Genomic DNA, 21,678 nt, shown 5'->3' with positions numbered 1-21,678 from the left:
TTCATTATATTAGGTTACCATTTATGGGGAAATCTTCAGGCTTAAATAAGAATGACCTCCTAAATAAAAATAAATCAGAGTAAATAGGTCAAGAAAGAGGGACACAAAGCATCTATAAGTAACAGTGGTAAGAACTGAAACTAATAAAATATATTTAATCAACATAATTATTGATATTGTAGTGTGAATTTGAATGCATTGTAAGCAAAGTGAAAATTCCTAAAATGGATTCCTAAAATAGAGTACATAGGGTCTAAAATAACAATGATAACAACGACAGCAAAATTAATAAAAACTTGAATTATATTCCAGGTGATATAAAAGAAACAGAATTTTTGTTTGGATCATTGGCCTATTATTGATACAGAATTTTAGCAGTGTTTTTGACCCTCTACCCTCCCCTCCGTGAGACCTTTAGAATATCTTTATTGTCTTTGTTTTTGCCAATTTTTAATGTAAAATACATATGATATTTCACTGTTGACTTAAAAAAAAATAGAACTAATTACCAAGGAGAGAAATATACATATATATAATACCGTGGCTTAAATATTTTTAAATTATTCTCTTCTTTTCCAGAACAACTCTCAACTTTATGATTATTAACATCTGTGGATTCAGAGCCATGTCAAATATTTGAGATTTCCCAATTCATGGACTTTGGCTTCCTGTTTTGCCATTTACTTTGGCAGGTCAAGAAAAGTTTGCAACTCTTTACTGAGATAGACTACGCAATGGGAATTGAATAAATTTTATTTTTTCCCCAGTCTTCATGCATAAAAATTGACCTGAATCTTTTTATATGTTTTTTTAGTCCTTGGCAATCTGCTTACTTTTATTTTGTTTATGACCCTTCTGAAATCCTGCATTCCCTATGAACAGAGCAGGAGAAAGGAATTTGTTCACAATTCTTCATTTGTCCAAATTAGGTGTTTCTCTACGGCAGACTCTGGGTTGCTTAGCTTTATTAGGAAAAAAAACCTTCAGTTCCAGTACATTCTGCCCATTTGTATACATTAGTCAAATATGTCATTGGCAGTTGGGTTTAAACATCAGTAGTAAAAAAAAAAAAACAAAAAACTAGCTAAAGATTTCTCATACACATTTAAGCACTTTGGTTAGTGGTTGCTTTTACTTATTTATTGCCCTTTCCCCATCTTGGTCTCATCATGTTCGACAGGCTAGTTCTGTTTTCCTTGTTTACCGTTTTACCCCTCATCCCTGGAGTTGAAAGGCCAAGTGCACAAACACAGGGTTTGTTTTCTTCCCAGCCAACCACTGAACCATCATTTCCCTGCAAATAATTGGCTTAGGGAAGAAAAGGCAGAAAACAAAACAAGTTCATTATGTGCAGCTTGGTCTGACTACACCCCCCCCTCCCCCTTCACAAAGCAGCCCAGGGAAGGCACCCATGTAAGGAATAAATGAAGAAGTAGAAATAAGGAAATTTTCATTGTTGCTGTACACAAAAACAGAACTGTGCTTTGACAGTGTTTCCAGAGTAATTTTCCAGACGGTAAGTAGAGCTGTTTAGTTGTGCTATGGCAAATATGTGGGTGGACACTGCTTAAAATCAGTCTCTTTTTCAGATGTTTCCAAATACTCATATGTATTGTATTGAAGACCTAATGATAAAATTTTCCAATTTATTCCCAACCAACTTGTATTGTGCAGGTAGAACAGCAGGATAAAGGAAAATAGTAAAATCTGCTTCTGTACTAGGTGAGGGAGAATTGTCTGAATATTTTGTTATGCAAATCTAAAATAATTTAATTCTGAGAGGATAAAAGCTGAAAAAAAAATCGTCTCTGTTGGCTTATTTGCATTTGGGGAAAATTACTTTCCATGGGATTCCTTTCTTTCTCTTTCTTTCTTTCTTCTTTCTTTTGTTCTTTCTTTCTTTCTTTCTTTCTTTCTTTCTTTCTTTCTTTCTTCTTTCTTTCTTCTTTCTTTCTTCTTACTTGTTAGTTTCCTCAGTTATTCCAGGACTTCTGAATTCAGAAAATGGAGATGAGTTCTTCCGTCCTTCTTGAGTCTCACAATCAAGTTTCAGGTAGTTTGGGTCTGAATTGCTATCTCACAGCCTAGCTCTTTTGGATAAAAGCTGTTCAGTTTCATCTGAAAGGGAAATGCTACAGGAAAAGCGTCCACTGAGGTCACGTTTACTGGGCATAATTAATTATTCAAATGAATTGAAATAATCAGAATTTTGGTTAATTTGATTAGCTCTGGTATTTCTATTTAAATGCAAAGAACAAAAATTATTAATCGGATGAGATAGAATTCAATTACTCTATTCATATAGTGGAATTTCTGGTATAAGAGGTAAAAACATGTGAAGTGGCTTACAGGTTCTGAAAACTAACAATATCTTTTCCATTGTTCTGCTCTTTATTTTTCGGGAAAATTGTGATACTGAACACTATGTCCCAATGGTTACCCACTCTCCCAAATAGCTTACAGTGATTATATGTGATGTAAAATTTTGCAGCCATGTGTTATTAAGATGATATTTTAAACTCATTTTTTGTAGTTCTTAAAGGCAGGAAATATTTTCCACCAAACGATGATCAAGGTTTTTCTCTTTGCTTTTCTGCCACTCTCCCCAAGATGTTTCTTATTACACTTATTTTTCTGGTTTATTTCACACCTTGTTAATTTTCTCCTTGTTTGTTCAATGCAAAGCTAAATGAATATGAAACAGAAAAGTGTGTACCACCAAACTCAGGCACTTCTGCACAAGAATTTTCTTAAGAAATGGAGAATGAAAAGAGAGAGCTTATTGGTATGTTTGAAAGTTTCCCTCTTTCTGCAGCTCACCTTATTCTTTTATTTTATCCCCTAACGATGCTCTTATTCTATATTTTAAGTAGCAGACTGGATTCATTGATTTTGAGGTTGCCTCTGATTGTACTTGTCAAACTGAGAGTCTCATAGCAGTCCCTGAAAAATAACGTAGCATTGCAAAGACGAAGAATATTCCTCATATTTAAAAAAAAAAAAAAAAAAAAAAAACGAATAAATGAGAATTTAATTTTATGGGAAATTATTAGCAACTATTTACAAATTTTTTAATGTTTATTTATTTTTGAGAGAGAGAGAGAATGAGCGAGAGAGAGAGTGGGGGAGGGGCAGAGAGAGGGAGACACAGAATCCAAAGCAGGCTCCAGGCTCTGAGCTGTCAGCACAGAGCCGGACGCGGGGCTCGAACTCATAGACCCTGAGATCGTGACCTGAGCTGAAGTTGGACATCCAACCGACTGAGCCACCCAGGTGCCCTGATTTTTATTTTTTATTTTATTTATTTTATTTTATTTTATTTTATTTTATTTTATTTGAGAAGGAGAGACAGCGAGAGAGAGGCAGAGGGGCAGAGAGAGGGACAGAGAGAATCCCATGCTGAGCATGGAGCCCAACACAGCACTCAGTCTCATGACCATGGGATCATGACCAGAGCCAAAACCAAGAGTTGGATGCTTAACTGACTGAGCCACCCAGGCACCCCGGGAAATTATAGCAGCTATTAAAGCTGCTACCATATGTAACAAAATTAGAGTAAAGAAATAATCAAAAGAGCCCCAGCAGAAATTGAGAAATTTTAACTTGGGGCACTTCTTTTCAAAGCCATAAATTTTCTACGTAAAGACTATTTCCATGAATTACGGACCAAGTACCACCACTGATTGTCAGTTGCATTAGGTAGGTGGGCCATCTACAGGTAATTGACCCAAATCTCAGAGGCTTAACTCAGCAAAAGTTTGTTTTTCACTTTGCTCATAGTCTAAATAAGGTTGACAGTGAAACTAAAGTGGGTCTGGTAGGTGAAGGAATCTTCTCCATACAGTCAGTCAGGGACCCGAGCTCCTTCATCTAGGGACTCTGCCATCTCCCTAGGCCTTGGAGATCTCCCCTGGATCGTCTGAATCTAGTCAGAACTTCAGAAAGTCCAGGGACTGAGACAGAATATAGGTTTTGCATGGTTCCACAAGTCAGGCCTTGAAGGTTGCATATCATTTCTGCTCATGTTCTATGGTTGGAACTCAATCACTCAATCGCTTGGTCTGACTTCATTCCCAGAGGCTGGGAATGTGGTCTAGCATTGTTTTAAGCAGGAAGAGATTACTGATATTGGTGAACCACTGGGCAATATCCAGCACTCAGTTCCTTTTCATGTTTTTTTTTGTTTTTTTTGTTTTTGTTTTTGTTTTTGTTTTTTTTGATTTCCAATACAAGAATATGACAATTGACCAAAATGTTGCTATTTGCCATCATGAACTCTATCTGGGACCCTCTGTGTCTTAGAGACTATAAAGTCTGATGCCCAGGCCTAAGAAGTGTCATCCTATTAGTCACCCTGTTGGTTTTTATGATGGCCTCTGCAGTAGTTCATGATTTAATACAAAAGTTTAGTTCTAGTGTTGGAGAATGATCTATGTGGCAACTATCTCGGTGTGCATCTTTTGTTGGGTTCCCTTTGCTCTGAAGAGTTGAGAGCAAAGAGAAGCCAACTATGTGGCAAAATCAGAATTTATCTTCAGCAGTTCTTTGGTATTGGCTGAGGCTTTTAAGAGAATATAATCTAAATTCGTTCTTCCTCCTGTTATAGGAATGGATATTCCCAATACTTCTGGGACTGTACATGGGACTGTTTTCACACTTCAGAGAAAAGACATATTTTCCTGAAATTCCTCCCCAAGCTCTGGGAAGGGCAGATAACTTTAATAACTCTATAGGTGTTGTGTATACACCCGTCTCTGATATAACACAGCAGATAGTGAATAAAACGACATTTGCTCCCTTTGTGAAAGGTAGGTGTACTAATGGCAACAAAGAATTATTGGTATTATTTCATATCTTTTTGAATTGATGTCTACATGTTGAATTCGAACTGACAGTGATCTATCATGCTAATTATTTAGGTTATCAAGATAGCCTACAAATTTGGTTAGTTTTTTTCTTTCTCTCGCAACAATTAGTGTTTTAAAGCCTTTCAGCTTGATGGGGGTCCAATTAGGGAGGTTTGCATTTCTATTGGAATTTACTTAAAACAATAAATTTATCATTTCAGATTTGCAGAATAGTGTCTAGGAGAATATGCCATTTGTGGGTGCGGGTGCCCTTAACATGGAAATACAGTGATTAAGATTTACAACACAGGAAAAAAAAAACCACCGAAATAAAAGAAATTAAATCTAGCTATTAAATTATAACGTCAGAACTATGAAAAGTAAGGATGGCTAATCTAAAGATACTCTGTCTGCATATGGTATACTTTGTACACATCTTTAAAGGCCTTCACTCTAAATGAAATCACTATGTAACTGAGATAACTAAGATCAAATGTGTATTTCACTCATGGGCAAGGTGGGTGCAGTTTGGTAGTCTGCTCTTTAATCCTCGATTTCTCACAGGTGACTTTGCTGGCTGTGAGAAATACACTTACCTGGCAATCTTAGTTCCCACATAAGGCAAAAATCAGATGAGGTGTCTTTGCTTCAGTAAATCTGCAATCTGGAATCCCCTGACTCTACTCTACTCTAAGTATGATATGCATACTTACCCTAGTATAATATTTCTCTATACCTAAAATTTGCCATAATACTTGTCATTACTAAAAGAAAACACTCAGTTCTCATGCATGTCTCCTGAGTCTAGAATCTAAACCATTTTTTTTTTTTTCAAAAGGCCTTCCCTGCCTTTTGGGATAAGTTTCATTTAAGTGGAAAATTATTTTAGTTTCATTCCAATCTGATGACACAGTTGGATATCACATTCCGTTGCGGTGAAAGTGTGCAACCCTCTATGTCTATTTTTACCTTGTCATCCACAGAAAGAAGAATCATCGGAGTGCCAAATCAAAAATCCATGGATAAACTACTTTTAGACAGTTTTGCAGACCTGGTGGGAATCATCTTTAATGATGCTTTCTCTTATAAGCTAAAATTTGTTCAGGGATATAACATTCCATTTTTGAAGGAAGATCTTTTCACAGGTGACTTTCCATATAAAATATCATTGTGGTATTTTCCATGTTTTCAACCTAAGGAATAGGTTGGGATGGGCAACAGAGACGCTTTTGATAGAACATGATAAAGTAGATAGAGCACATTGTATCGCTGAACTTATTCCGAGGGCAATCATATCTTCCCACGATAAAACATGATGGAGTCATCCAATGGAGATAAAGTGAGCACACAGGGGCATGTTGCAAAGGATGCAGGGTGATCCAGACGGAGAGGTCCTGGCCTCAGGTGAGGTTCCAGGTCAGCAGGAAAGGCAGACATTGATGAGTTCATGACAAGTGCAAAGAGAGGTGCTGAGTGGGTGGGAGACTTAGACCAGGGGTTCCTAATAAGCTGTGAGATGAGAGAAGTCTTACGGGGCGAAGTGATGTTTCAAATGAGAAGGACTGGCACATGGGGGTGGGAAAAGCATTGCATTTCAGACAGAGGAAGGGCAGGTGTGAAAGTCCTGAGGTGCCAAGGGCATCTGTTTGTATCCATGGAAGAAGATGAGTATAGCTGAACAGAGGACATGGAAAGGAATGTGACAGGAGACTGAGGCTGAAGTTAACCCAAGGGCTGGACCTGTGACGTCCTACAAATCTAGGGTGTTGGGGAGCCATTGAGGTACTTTAATTAGGGCAGAGAAGAGATTAGACCCCCAAGCCTAAGGGAGCTGTCTGGATATGGCCCAGGGCATGGGTTGCAGAGCGGTGGGGGAGAACACAGCCAAACATACCAGGGAGCCAAAGGCAGCTCAGACATGACTGGCGGCAGCTGAGAAGGAGAGTGAATGGGTCTGAGGGCCTTTCAGGAAGCAGAATTGATGTGACTAAGAGAATCGGTTCTTTCCCATTCATTCTCTGAGTGTCTTCTTTGTGTCCTGCACTGTTCTGGCCCTGGGGATGAAAGTGAGCAAAACACAGAGGGAAGCCTGTTTGCACGAGTCATTCCAGTCGGGGACAGGGGGTGGGACAAAAATGATGCACTCTGCCAAGTGGCGATAAAACAACAAAGTAAAATAGAGCAGGCTGGCAAGATAGAGCCCGAATGCTCTTCCAGATATTTTTATTTATGGTGGCCAGGGGAGGCCTCTGTGCTGAGATCGCTTTTGAGAAGAGATCAGGATAGAGGGAAGGAATGAGCCATGGATCCGTCAGGAGACAGAGCATATGAGCATATGAGCAAAAAACAGTTCTAGCACAAGAGTGCATTTAGCATTTTGAGGCACGGCAGGGAATCCAGCATGGTAGGAGTGGCATGTTTGTTTTCATCTTCTTTCAAGTATTTATTTATTTTCAAGAGAGGGGAGGTGGGAGGGGGACAGAGGATCCGAAGCGGACTCTTCGCTGACAGCCGCGAGCCCGATGGGGGGGGGGGGGTCGAACTCTTGAACTGTGAAATCATGACCTGAGCTGAAGTCAGACGCTCAACTGACTGAGCCACCCAGGCGCCCCAGCTTTCACCTTCTTTTCATGTCTAAGACTTCCTACGCATACTACAGTCTCGGAGAATAAAATTTGCCTCATTAAGAACTTTATTTGGGGGGCGCCTGGGTGGCGCAGTCGGTTAAGCGTCCGACTTCAGCCAGGTCACGATCTTGCGGTCCGTGAGTTCGAGCCCCGCGTCAGGCTCTGGGCTGACGGCTCGGAGCCTGGAGCCTGTTTCCGATTCTGTGTCTCCCTCTCTCTCTGCCCCTCCCCCGTTCATGCTCTGTCTCTCTCTGTCCCAAAAATAAATAAAAAAATGTTAAAAATGTTAAAAAAAAAAAAAAAAAGAACTTTATTTGGTATTTTTTTTTCCTATGTGGTCATAAGTTCTGACTGGTGGAGACTCCTCTAGATTGTTTTCCCTTGGGTTCTCATTTCTTATTCTCTAATGACGTCCATCGGCTAACGTCGCTTATGGTATCGCCTCCCTTTGTGCTTGTAGCTCATTGTTGGAATATGCATGGTGACTTTTCCTGTTCTCTGGCCAAATACTGGAATAGAGGATTTGTGACTTTACAAACTGCCATTGACGCTGCTATCATACAAGTAAGAAAAGTTCTAATAATTCACGTAAACTCGTTCCATAGGTATCGAGATTTGGGTGAAAGGTGATATATGCTCAGGTTTTCATACGTTTGTACAATGAAGTAGGGATACAAAGGCTGAGACTGGATTTGGGCGAAGGAACACATTGCTTTTGTTTTTAACTTTAATTTTCAAGGAGTTTCAGAGTGATGGGAAAGGAAATGGCAAAAACCAATGTACACGGAGGTCCGTGTACCCACCACCCAGTTACTCCTAACAGTAATATCTTTCATAACCGCAGAACAATATTAAAATCAGAGAATTGATGTTGGTCTAGCCCTCATAGCTTGTGTGGATTTCACCATAGCCTGTTCAGTTCCTATTTTTTCAAATAATGATTTTCCTTGTTTAAACCCCACTTTAGATCGCAACAAACCGCTCTGTGACAGAAGAGTTGATGTCAGTTACTGCTATAAACATGAAGACTTTACCTTTTATTCATAAAAACATTCTTCAAAAGGAGATGTTTATTTTCTACTGCCTTCTTTACTTTTTTCCATTGATACACTTTATATCGCTCAACGTTACAAAAGAGAGGAAAAAATGGAAGGATTTGATGAAAATGATGGGTCTACAAGATTCAGCCTTCTGGTGAGTAACTGATTCAAGCAGTGCGACGAATAATCAGAAATTAGGAAGCGGCAAAAACGTGTCATTATTTCCAAAACTGTGTGCCACAGCTGAGACTACAATGCAGCGGCCCCGATTGCACCCCTCCTGCTTGGTCTGCCCATGGTTATCGTTTGACTTCTCCGCACTTCCTCATACTTGAAGAAAGTATGATCCTATAATGGCTAGCTTGTGTTCAGAGGTTTGACCAGCAGGGATATATTTTTTTGCAGCACTTAAGTACCATGTGTTGGACTTGAGACGTCCTATAAAATACGCCCAGTGCATATAGCACTTAGGGTGGCATGTTGGAAGGGCTCAATAAGGACATTTGTTCATATATTGATATCTTTGTATCTTGACTCATTCAAAAATGATTTAGATGTTTTTAAATACATATATTTATTTATTTTTTTTTTTTTTTTTTTTTTAATTTTTTTTTAATTTTTTTTTTCAACGTTTATTTATTTTTGGGACAGAGAGAGACAGAGCATGAACGGGCGAGGGGCAGAGAGAGAGGGAGACACAGAATCGGAAACAGGCTCCAGGCTCTGAGCCATCAGCCCAGAGCCCGACGCGGGGCTCGAACTCACGGACCGCGAGATCGTGACCTGGCTGAAGTCGGACGCTTAACCGACTGCGCCACCCAGGCGCCCCTAAATACATATATTTAAACACACGTATATTTATGTATGTGTCTATCTGTCTATGTGTGTGTGTATTTGTATTATAATAAAAACAAATGATTGAAGAATAGAAACAAGGATCTCACAGAATGATGACGGGTAAGACTAGAAGATAAAAACGCAAATCATACAAGCTCTAAGCTTCCAAGAGGTCAAAGCCGAGAATTCTGCCACGCAATCCGTTACAAATCCACATTGTCTAGGAAAAGGAAAAGTAACCTGTTTATTTTACCCTAAAAGAGACCCAACATGGGGCGCCTGGGTGGCTCAGCTGGTTAAGCATCCGACTCTTGATTTCAGCTCAGGTCATGATCACACCATTCATGAGTTTGAGCCCCGTGAGTTCTGTGCTGACAGTGCAGAGCCTGCTTGGGATTCTCTCTCTCCCTCTCTCTCTGCCCCTCCCTGTCTCTCTCTCTCTCTCACACAAAATAAATAAATAAACTTAAAAAAAAAACTAACATTTTTCAATACTGAATCCTGGGAAATGTGTCTTTGTATAGTCCCCACATCAAGAAAATTACTCTTTGTGGCTATGGAACTATTTGGAATGGGTGAGGAATTATTTACTGAACAATCATCTGTAAGTCACATGTTCCCTAAAATAACATTATGGCCTAGGAAATTTTAAATTTTCTATCAAGTATATTTGATTAACAGAGAGAGTTTTGATTCTAACATACCTTAATTGTGAAACAGAAAAAGAGGAAAATGTATTTCTGAAATGAAAAAAAAAAAAAAAGAGTGGTTTGCAGTGAAACTTTGGCAAATGCAAAGGAATGAATGGAGTCTGTTAGGAGGGTGGGGGGGGGACTCTGTGTAAATAGGACTGTTTTTTAGTTCAGAGGATGTCCTGTGGGGCAGTATCCCTGTAGTCACCTGAGAATGGGGGGGCACAATTCAATTCTGGGTTAAAATCAGAAAGGTATTGGATATTTACATGTGGGTTCATCCTCAGGGTGGGTAAATGGTTCTTAGTATGCATGTAACGTAAAGTTAGCAAAACAAATTTATATATATATATATATGTGTGTGTGTGTGTGTGTATATTGAATATATATATATATATATATATATATATATATATATATATATATATCCTTAAAACTAAAAAGGAAAAAACAAATCTGAAATGTTTTTGCCAAGTACAGGGTGTCTACTGGAAATAAGTTGTATCACAACCTTTTTTTTTAAGTAATGTGAAATAACTGTGAAATGTCATCAGCATTTATTATTTAAGCGTGATGACTGAATTGCTTTGTTTTTATCATGAAGGCTTTCACAGCTTTATTAACATCCCCCCCATGCCCCCCCCCCCATCGCCAAACTCCCTGCAGTGAGTTCCCTTTTCTAGGTAATGTTTTAAGTTCCTTCATTTGTAATTCTCCTACTGTATAGAATTTTAATTCCCACCTGTAGCAGTTCCCTTCTGTACTCAGGAAGTGGATTCTGCAGAATGCCATATGCTTTCCAAAAATGCTGATGTTTCCAACAAAGGCTGAATCACTGTAATGCCACGACCTTTAAAAAGAAGTCGAATAAGCAGTAATTAAACTGCTTATATGTTCTGGGGCATATTGATGCAAGTTCCTGGTTTTAATTCTCTCACTATTTTTTTCAGCTGTTGAATTTTTTTTTTTAATTTTTTTTTTTAAACATTTATTCATTTGAGAGAGACAGAGTGTGAGCAGGGAAGGGGCAGAGACAGAGGGAGACACAGAATCTGAAGCAGGTTCCAGGCTCCGAGCAGTCAGCAAAGAGCCCAGAGCAGGGCTCCAACCCACAAACCGCGAGATCATGACCTGAGCCAAAGTCGGACACTTAACTGACTGAGCCACCTGGGCGCCCCGGATTCTTATTCAATTGGGCAATTTCGTGTAGGGGCAAGAGGACTGAGCAGAGCTCGCACTGTCGTCTGGGCTTGGCTACTGATTTACTCGGTGGGTCTTGAATAGGCCCATGAAGTAACAGTAGGACCTACAGTTTACTTATCTGTAAAACAGGAAGCCCGGACTCAAACACCTTGTGTGGTCCTCTTAGATCTAAGACTGAATACTATTTCTTACTAACCACCTGATAAAAATGCGAACCCCAGCACATCTAAAACAACACAGAATGAGCACTTAAGGCTGTACCCTCATTTATATCAGCTTTCAAAAAAGGAAACATGAACAGGAATAGCAAGAAAAGAATGGGCCTGGAGGAATTATGAAATTTCAGTTTTCTACTACTAGGGAGCGTGGAGGTCCAGCCGGCTGAAATCCTCAAGAACGGTCCAATTCTCCTCTGCCCCCGGGGCTTCCGTGGTTCCCTGAATGATCAGCAGCTTAGTTATATTCCCTCCCATTTCTACAGTCAGAACACCTCGGTAATATGTTATAATGCTGAAGGCACAAAGAGCTTAATCTCTTTACTTCAGCATTTACCCCTTTGAGACACTTTTGTGCATTTTCCCAAAAAAGATAAGTACGAGAGTGGTCTTGGCAACAACAAATAAATAAAAATTGGAGACAAAAATTGGAACAACCTAGAAGTCCATGGGCAGGAGAACATTAGGATATAGTCATATGATGAAATATTATTATACAACAGTGAATATATGTCCATTGATGAATATGAATATGAATATATGTCCATTGATGTAGACGAGCAACAGCAGAACACATACAAGATGATGCCATGTATGCAGGTGTTCATTCTATTTATACAATAAGTGGGTGCAGAGCTGATGCTTAGCCAGGAGGTAGCAGCACAGCCCTACCAATGTAATATTAATAACATTTTAGTTACTAATCTAAGTAGGCAGATAGAACGGTAAACATTGTATCATTCTTTAGATTTTTGGTAGGTTTTAACTATTTCCTAATGAAGTTAAAATAATTGAAATAACTTTTTGTCTTCTTTTAGGCTCTCCTGGGGCTTAATCTATGCTGGCTTCATCTTCATTATTTCCATAATCATTACAGTTGTCATAACATCTACCCAAATTATAGTCATGACAGGCTTCATGGTCATATGTACACTCTTCTTCTTATACGGCTTGTCCTTGGTAAGTGTATACATTTATTACCACGTTCTCTGCTTTAGGTCGTAGCTAGATGTAGTAAAAATGAAGTTCTCTGGAGGTCATTACAGTTCGTTATTTCCTTCGTGTCCGCTTTGTGTGCAGGTGTGTGCGTACTTGCTTGAGAAAGTCTCTAGGAGTTGTTGAGAAGTTGATCTAGTATGAAATACAATTGGACCTCTCTTTTGCATAAAGTCTGCATTAATGCAACGATGCCTCAAAAAGAAAAAAAAACCTTGACTCTAAAAATATTTTGACTCTAAGACTTTTCTAGATGGTTCATGAGGATGCGCTTGAGGGGCGGACCTGTCTCTTCGTCCCAAAGGTTCCCCATAACATGGTGGCTTGCACAGTATCTCCCTCTGACACTCCATCTTGCCCTCTCTTCCCATGTCACCCCTCTTCCTTCATAAAGCAAGAGCCTCTACACCGCCCCCCCCCCCCCACCTCCCAGGGTGTTTCCTGGAGAGGGTACATAGGTGTCCTTTCTTAAGACATTAATGGTTTCTTTGGGTGTTTCCAAGCGTGCACGTGTATCCTTGTCCTCGGCGCGCACAGCTTTCCCCCTGCCCTTTCTTCAGCAACTAATGCCTAGCAGTTGAGGAGAGCAAATAAGGATCCTCTTTACAAAGGGGTTGAGGGAAGGACTGAGCATTGTGATGCCTTGATATCTTCATCAGCGTCTCACTGATAAATATTTATGTTATGATCTAGACATCCGTATTTATTGTGTAATGGCTGTTTAATGGCTAGACGTCTTCTCTCTCTTTCAGATAGCTTTAGTGTTCCTGATGAGTGTGTTGCTAAAGAAAACGGTCCTCACCAATTTGGTTATGTTTCTCCTCATTGTCTTCTGGGGGGGCGTGGGATTCGCCGCATATTACAGACAACTCCCTTCCTCTCTGGAGTGGATTTTGAGTATCTGCAGCCCATTTACCTTTACTGCTGGATTGAGTAAGGTAGGAGCCTAGTTAATTGCTTTATTATTGAACTTTCAAACGAACTTGGTACTTCATAACTCTTCATGGTTGCAAACACTTTCTCTTTTTTTAATGTTTACTTATTTTTGAGAGAGAGAGAGAAAGAGACAGAGTGTGAGCAAGGGAGGGGCAGAGAGAGCTGTCAGCACAGAGCCCGACGTGGGGCTCAAACCCAAGAGCTGTGAGATCATAACCTGAGCCAAAGTCGGATGCTTAACCAACTGAGCCAACCAGGCGCCCCTAAGTGCTCTTTCAAATTAGGAGCATTTATGCTAAACAATTCTAGCCTAAGACTAGACTTGAGAATGTTATTATTCCAGTGTAGAAAAATCATCATCGCATAAGGAAGTTTGAATAAGAACATCTTGAATAAGACAGAGTTTCCCCTCTCAGGTGTATTTTCATTCGGAAGCATTTTCTTCTTGTTTCTCATATGCAGCTATTCACCTTTCTTTTTTTCATTATTTATTTAAATTCAAGTGAGTTCACACACAGTGTAGTATTGGTTTCAGGAGTAGAACCCAGAGATTCATCACTTACATATGACACCCTGTGCTCATCCCAGCAAGTGTATTGCTCTCTGTATTTAAGAGTCTCTTATGGTTGGCCTCCCTCTCTGTTTTTATCTTATTTTTCCTTCCCTTTCCCTATGCGCATCTGTCGCGTTCCTTAAATTCCACATACGAATGAAATCGTACGATATTCGTTTTTACTTTATATAATGAAGGCATTCTCTATTAAAAATTGTGTAAACCGCTTTTGGAAACCTCAAATCTGAAAAGTTGTCAAGACTATAAATACAGAGCGTAACAAATAGGTACTAAGTGTATCGAAACGCTCATGAGCTAGATCAAGAAATAGAAGGATGCCACAACTCCACTCTTTCCTCCTGAAGGTAAAAGTTTTGTGGTCTTCACTTCCTCATCCCCACCTAATGTGTGTTCCTAAGCCTAATTTTTTAGTGTTGCCTGTTTTTAGTGTTGCCTGGAAATCTTTTCCAGTTTTTGACTACTATTAACGCTGCAAAAAATCCTTATGCATCTACCCTAGTGAATATGGGCATTCAGTTCTGTTCGGTACAGACCTCGGAGTTGGATAGTAGGATCTAGGATACATATATCTTAATCTTCATAGCTACTACCAAGTATTTTTCCAAAGTGGTTGAAACAATTTACTTTTGCACCAGATGTTTCGAAGTTACAGTTGTCCTGAATCTTTACCAGCATTTGGTATTATTAGTCTGCCAAATTTTAGCCATTCTGGTGGATCTGCAGTAAAAATCCTTGGGGTATTAATTTGCATTTTCCTGATGTTTGATGAAATTTCATTCTTTTTCGTATGCTTAGTGGCATTTTGGGTTTTCTCTTTTATAAAGTGCCTATCCAGGTTTCCCCCCACTTTTTTTTTAACTGACTTTTAGTCTTTTCCTTATTGGCTTTGTAGGAATTTCTTACATACGTGAGCTATGAGAAATTTGTTGCTGACATTTTTACTTGCTCAATGGTGCTTTTAATGAGCGTTTTCTTTTCTGTAGAGTGTTTTTGTATCTTTAAGAAATCATTGCATTCCCCCAAGGTCATAAAGATATTCTCCCAGGGGTGCCCGGGTGGCTCAGTCAGTTAAGCCTCTGACTCTTGATTTTGGCTCAGGTCATGATCTCTCGGTTCACGGGATCGAGCCCTGCATCCGGCTCTGAGCTGACAGCACGGAGCCTACTTGGGATTCTCTCTCTGTCCCCTCTCGCTGCTCCTACCCAGCTCACCAGTGCACATATGCACATGTGCTTTGTCTCCCCAGATAAATAAATAAGCTTAAAAATTTTTTTTTCCTAAAGTTTGTCTCCCATGTTCTTTTCTGGAAACTCAATTGATTCTACTTTTACATTTGGATATAAAATCCATTTCAAAATAACTTTTGGATATCTATATGTAGAAGCAATATTAATTTTTCTACATGAATATCCAATTTTTTCCACTTAATTTGTTGAAAAGACCATCCTTTCCCTGAACAGACTGCTATATTTCCTTTTTCAGAGCTCAACCAATCCTGTATTAACCCATCTGTCTACTCTTGAACTGTTGCTACATTATCTTAAAATTGTTTTTGCTTTATGTGTCTTGATATATGGTGGTAACAGTTTTACCACTTGATTTTCTTCTCCAAAGAGAGACTTTTCTATTCTAGGTTCTTTGAATGGTGTAAATTTTAGAATTAACTTATTGAGTGATATGTATGTGTGTACGCATACGTATGTGTGTGCATATGTATGTGTGTACAAAGCTGCTCACGTTGGGATGCAGTTTGATTTTTTCAATCAGTTTCAGGGAAATTGACACTTTTCTTTTGATCATGAATAATATATCTTCACATTCATTTGCTCTTTGTAATTTAAGTATTGAGAGCCTTGCACATTTTTTTATTTATTCCAAATTTTATATCCCTTTTTTAATACGTTTGATGCCATTATAAATAGCATCTGTGTTTAGATTCTTATTTTTAAATGTTTGTCATAAATGTAGAGAGATACAACTGATTTCTGTATATTGGCACTGTATCCAGTTTCCTTGCTATATTCTTTAAAACTAAGAGCGCCTGGGTGGCTCAGTTGGTTAAGCAGCCAACTCCTGATTTTGGCTCAGGTCACGATCTCATGGGTTCGTGAGGTCAAGCCTCACATTGGGCTCTGTGCTGACAACACAAAGTCTGCTTGGGATTCTCTGTCTCCATCTCTCTGCCCCTCCCATGCTCGCTCTCTCTCTCTCTCTCTCTCTCTCTCTCAAAAATAAATAAATAAATAAATAAATAAATAAATAAATAAATAAACTTTAAAAGCTAGTATTTTTCTAGGTTTTATCTTGGGATTTTCTTATGCATAATCATGTTGTCTACAAATAATGATAGTTTATTGTTTTCCTTTTGCAGTTTTTAATGCTAGTTACTTGTTTTTCTTGCCTTATCGAGGAGACTGGGACCTCCAGTACAATGTTGAATAGAAATGCAGGCAAAGGAAAAGCTTTCGACATTTCACAAAAAGGATGATTTTTGGTATTGGTATGTGTACATCTATTTTGCCAGGTTTAGGAAGATCGCTTATCTTCTCAGTTTGCGAAGAGACTTTCTTTATTATATGTGGGTATTGAATTGTATCAAATGCTTTTTACTCACCTATTTTACTAACCAGTTCACTTTCTCCTTCAATCTGGTTTATGTTGAATTGCATAGAGTGATCATCAAATGTCAACCCAGACTTGTATTTCCGGAATAAATTCAACTTTGTCGTGAAACGTTAACATTTTACATAAGTGGAGTTTATATTGTCCAGTGTGAGGAACTGGGCTTGGGAGCTGGACTTCATGTGTTGAATTCAGCTTTGCCACTCCTACGTGATTTTGACTTTGCTTGGTTAAGCCACTCAGTTTCTCTGTGCTTCAGTTTCACCATATGTAAAATGCACATAAAAAGAACACAGCCTAGGGGCACCTGCGTGGCTCAGCCAGTTGAGCGTCTGACTTTTGACTTCAGTTCAGGTCATGATCTCATGGTTTGTGAGTTTGAGTCCCACGTTAGGCTCTGCGTTGACAATGTGCAGCCTGCTTGGGAATCTCTCTCCCCCTCTCTCTCAGCCCCTTCCTCTTTCCCTCTCTCTCTCAAAATAAATAAATAAACATTTAAAAAAATAATAAGGCCTACCTTATGAGGTTATGATAAGGACTAAATGAGATATTATAAAAAGCCTTAGAACAACATCTAGAACATTATACTTATTGTCACATGACAAAATTATAAACGTATCTTATTTGCGGTAATAACTAGAAAAAGTTCTCTTATCATTATCCAACTAAGATGCTTCAAATAATTTTTCATATTCTTTCAAAAACTTGTGTTCTTTTTGCTGCATAGAATAGATATTTTGCAACATTGCAATGACTTTTTGAAAACAAGAAGATGTCCTATTTTTATAACATTTTTTTTTTAAATCGGTATTTCCTTCCACTATTCCTTTGTTGTCAGATAGAAATAGTTTCACCAATAACTTCATTATAAGGGCTTCTTGAAAAACCTGTTTAATAAAATAATAAATCTTGCTGCCACACTGAATTATTTTTGTGTTTAATTTAAATACTTATTAATTACTGTTTTTGCTTGAATCTTAGATTATCCACTTGGATAGTACTATGAACGGTGTAATTTTTCCTGACCCTTCAGGAGACTCCTATGTACTGATAGCAACTTTTTCTGTATTGGCTTTTGATGCGCTTTTCTACCTGGCATTGGCATTATATTTTGACAAAATCTTACCCTGTAAGTAAAGGTGGCTTTTCTTTGACCTCTGCACATGTTGATCACATTGTAGGTTTTTACTTAAGGTTATGTAAATGTACTTAAAGAAGTAAAGAATAACAGGGGTGCCTGGGCGGCTCAGTCGGTTAAGCATCCGACTTCGGCTGAGATCATGATCTTGTGGTTCATGAGTTCTAGCCCCGTGTCAGGCTCTCTGCTGACAGCTCAGAGCCTGGAGCCTGCTTTGGATTCTGTGTCTCCCTCTCCCTCTGCCCCTCCCTGCTCACACTCTGTCTCTCTCTCTCAAAAATAAATAAACATTAAAAATTAAAAAAAAAAGAAGTAAAGAATAACAAATATTTCCTATCACAAACTGAATGAGTTCTTTATTCCTGCTTCATAGTTTTAGCAGTTTGAAGGAATTTTCATGGGAAAGCAATTAGTCTTCTGCTTTTAATAATACACATTATGAATATTCAGGGATTAAATAATGGTACTTTTTTCAAGAATCCCTGAAAGTGTTTTCAAAGAATGATATGTAAGACTTGTTTCAAAATGAGCTGCAATAAATTAATTCCCCACATGGTTTTGGCAAGTGTCGATCTATCGTGTGGTGGAAGGTGTTTAGTAAGTAGTTCTTACAAGAATGTGGGGCAGATTGTGAATTGAACATCCAGAAAGGGCCCCAGGTCTGGAACAATCAGGTTCTCACCTACTCCCTCTCCTTCTTGGAGGACCACTTCACAAGGTGACATGTCCATCCTTTAAGGAAGTAACAAAATAAAAATGAAAGAGGACGTTCTCTGCCTTATTCTGAAAAATTTTTGATCAGTTGTTCATATTTACAGAACAATATTACCCAGTTAAATTTTCTCTATCTTACCAACAACCAAAAATTTCACAAGTGCAGACTTCCTGCCCACATGCTAGAATCAGAACACTTTCTTTTCTTGCACAATCTTATTTATCTTACTTTTTATGTTCTTTCCACTTTGTATTTAACCCTGTCTTCTACGCTTCTATGCAATTATTTTATATATTCCTATCTTTCTGTCGCTTCTGGTTTAATATCTGAAAGCCCTTAGCAACAAATACTACTTCTGTGTTTTACATTTGGAAAATGACAGTGTATTTATCCCGAACAAATATAATTTCTTCCTGTACTTTACATACACATTCCATAGGGACTTCAGTACCACGTCCAGTCGTATTGTTGCGATCAAGGGATTTCTGAAGTCCACAAACATGTTTCCCGTTAATTTATGTGCCACATTAAGGCCTTCCCCCCTAAGTGTTCGGTTTCATTCATTCTAAATATATTTTGGACCACATTTTATTCAAGCCTTTGTATGTGTATATTTATTGAAAGTTCTATGGTACTATTTGGCTTTTGTGATAATACGTTATTTCCTTTGAATTTTCATTGTTTACTTCATGACCAGTTTTCTTTTCAATAATAAGAAGTTATAATGAAAACAATTTCTCTATGATGCTTAAGTCTAAGACACTCTGCACTATTTTGAATAAGGCTTCTTTGCTCTTGGTTCTAATGTTAATGATCCAATATCGTATTGCCTCTTGATGAATTAGGTGGAAATGAACGCCATTACTCTCCATTATTTTTCCTGAACTCGTCTTGTTTCCAACACCAAAGGACTAATAATAAGGTCGCTGAGAAAGAAATAGATCCTGAGCATCCTTCTGATGATTGTTTCGAACCTGTAGCTCCAGAATTCCAAGGAAAAGAAGCCATCAGGTAATCACACTTATACCAATATATGGATGCAAGGCAAACTTGAACAAAATATTGAAGAAGAAATTTGTCTTTGTGAATGTCACTTTGAATTCTTCCACATGACCACCAACGGCTCTTGATTGCTCCTTGAAAGGAAAATTCTCTTTGCTTCGCTCCATATAATGTTACCACATCGCCCGCCATCTTGTCTCCCTCCTTATTTCTAACTTTTGTCTCATGCCTCTCTTTCATGCTTACTCTTTTCTTTCTCCAAATTCCTTCCTCTATTGTTTGTCTGGCTTATGTGATATAATGGAAGAAGAAACTTGGACTCAAAAACTTTTAGACTTCAATACCACAATTCCCTCTCATCTGATGTGTAATCTGAGAAAAAAAAAATGTCTAAGTTTCTCTGGATCTCCCACCCTGTAATGAACAAGAGTAATATTTACTTTGTAGGATTGTTTGAAATTCATATAAGGAGTTCTTAAAATATCTCTGCCATCAGATCCTACCTCAAGCAATTCTAATTCAGGGAGTATGGGCTTATGCCCAAGAATTTGCAGATTTTAAGGAGCCCTATAGGTTTTTCTAATGTGCCCTAAAATGGAAGAACCAGAGGGTTTTAAATATAAACCATTTATTTAGCCGATATTCACATAGTGCCTACTAGGAACCAGACACGCACTTAATACTCAACCAAAGCTTGTAAGGTGGGCACTTCTATTTGGCCCATCTTATAAATGAGAAAGGTGAGGCTCTGAAAGGTTAAGTCTCTTGTCCAATGTCATGCATTCATAAATGGGGAGCCAGGATGGGAATCCAGAATCTGTCTATTCTCTTAGCCTCTGGCTACTGTAGAGATGTCAGGAGGTGAAGGAAGAGGAATAAAATGGCACTATAGCTAGGAAATGATCTATTTCTGCCTAAGACAAAGAGCATAAGGTGAACTTACATACCTGAACTTCATCCTTCTAATTCAGACCCTATTTTCTGTTAAGCTTCCTGAGGGGCCACAGCCCCTACTGACCTCAGCTCTATGAAAACATCTATCTGAAAGAGAAAGGCCAAGTGAGGAATAATCCCCCAAAACTCAATGTCCTCAGTTCCTCTTCACTGGTTGAGAACACAAAAAATAAAACTCTATTACTGTTCAAATTATAATAACTTTCAGATGTAATCTTCCAAAAAAGTCTTGAGGTTAGTTATGTAAATCAAAAGATGTTTGTTTTTCTACTTCTGCAAAAGAGAGAAGAGTAAAATGTCCTCACCCGCCATCTTTGTTCCCCTTACTTCCCAAACCTGACCCATCTATGCAGTGTTAACTCTGGAGGTCCCTGTCTCTTGGTCTGGATTCTTTACTAAAGTGGAGGTTGGAGCCACTAACAAATCAGGAAAGAAAAGTCATCTGATCCAAGACCTCTACACTAAAGCGTTTGACTCCACTGCAGGACAACTCACCCCAGATCCACACCAAAGTAGCAAACCAGACTTAGGTGCCCAACCTTGTAGCTCTTCAGTGACAAGATTCTGTACATTTCAGTCACCAGTGAAGCAGGTTCTGGGGCTTCAAGATAGCCTCAAGTTGACTGTTTACCACCCAACATTAGACACTGTTCCCAGTGCATAAGTCTTAACTCTTCTTTCCTCATAGCGACCCTTTCTTAGGGAAACCCTTGCCTTCCCCACCACTAGACAAGTGTCAACACTATCACAATCAATCCCAATATGTTGCATGGATCTAGAAGGTACTACTGTAATGATTCCCTTTTTCCCAGGTGGTCTCCCCTTTATATGCCAATGGACACTTCCTCTTTCCCTAGCAGCCTGTAAGCTATACATATCTGAAAGTATAGAGGAATTCATGCAGAGCTCTAACCAGAATCAAGATCATGGCTATGTAAAAATATCTATATTTATTCAAAACTGGCTCCCTCTCACCCATTACTGCCTCCTCCCAATTTTTCCTTCTCTGGGATCACTTGTATGCACAACTGTCCATTCCTATAACTTTAGCCCATTCGTGCAACATTCCCAGAGCATAGACAGGATGTCTGCCCCAAATGGCTATCTTCATCTCTGAAATCCAAAAACAACCGGCTACTCCTAAAGGGAAGTTTCTTTAGTAAAATAAAACATTAAGGGGCACCTGGGTTGCCCCTTAAAATAAAACATTAAGGGCTCAGTCGGTTGAGCATCTGACTCTTGATTTTGGTTCAGGTCATGATCCCAGAGTTGTGGAATCA

General features: G+C 38.8%; 1 protein-coding gene across 3 annotated transcripts in view; it reads left to right on the top strand.

Annotated features, from left to right (window-relative positions):
• The first annotated feature begins 601 nt into the window (after nt 1–601).
• The window catches only part of ABCA6 (ATP binding cassette subfamily A member 6), a 61,740-nt gene continuing 40,663 nt past the window's right edge, over nt 602–21,678 (top strand). Inside the window, exons 1-11 of one of the 3 annotated variants that reach the window (XM_086687871.1) lie at nt 603–1,516; nt 1,590–1,722; nt 2,686–2,785; nt 4,607–4,808; nt 5,831–5,992; nt 7,935–8,038; nt 8,442–8,668; nt 12,280–12,421; nt 13,210–13,395; nt 17,571–17,718; nt 19,288–19,453. In XM_086687871.1, the coding sequence (XP_086543997.1) occupies nt 2,690–2,785; nt 4,607–4,808; nt 5,831–5,992; nt 7,935–8,038; nt 8,442–8,668; nt 12,280–12,421; nt 13,210–13,395; nt 17,571–17,718; nt 19,288–19,453 (1,433 nt within the window). In that variant the 5' untranslated portion in view covers nt 603–1,516; nt 1,590–1,722; nt 2,686–2,689. Of the gene's footprint in view, nt 1,517–1,589; nt 1,723–2,685; nt 2,786–4,606; nt 4,809–5,830; nt 5,993–7,934; nt 8,039–8,441; nt 8,669–12,279; nt 12,422–13,209; nt 13,396–17,570; nt 17,719–19,287; nt 19,454–21,678 lie in introns of all 3 variants that reach the window. The other 2 variants (XM_086687872.1, XM_086687870.1) reach the window with 2 other exon arrangements.

This window comes from Puma concolor, chromosome E1 (assembly GCF_028749965.1).
Source record: "Puma concolor isolate L17-30 chromosome E1, mPumCon1.1.hap2, whole genome shotgun sequence".
In the NCBI taxonomy this organism is placed as follows: Eukaryota; Metazoa; Chordata; class Mammalia; order Carnivora; family Felidae; genus Puma; species Puma concolor.
The sequence above is the reverse complement of the archived record's forward strand: the minus strand, read 5'-3'. Positions and strand labels throughout refer to the sequence as shown.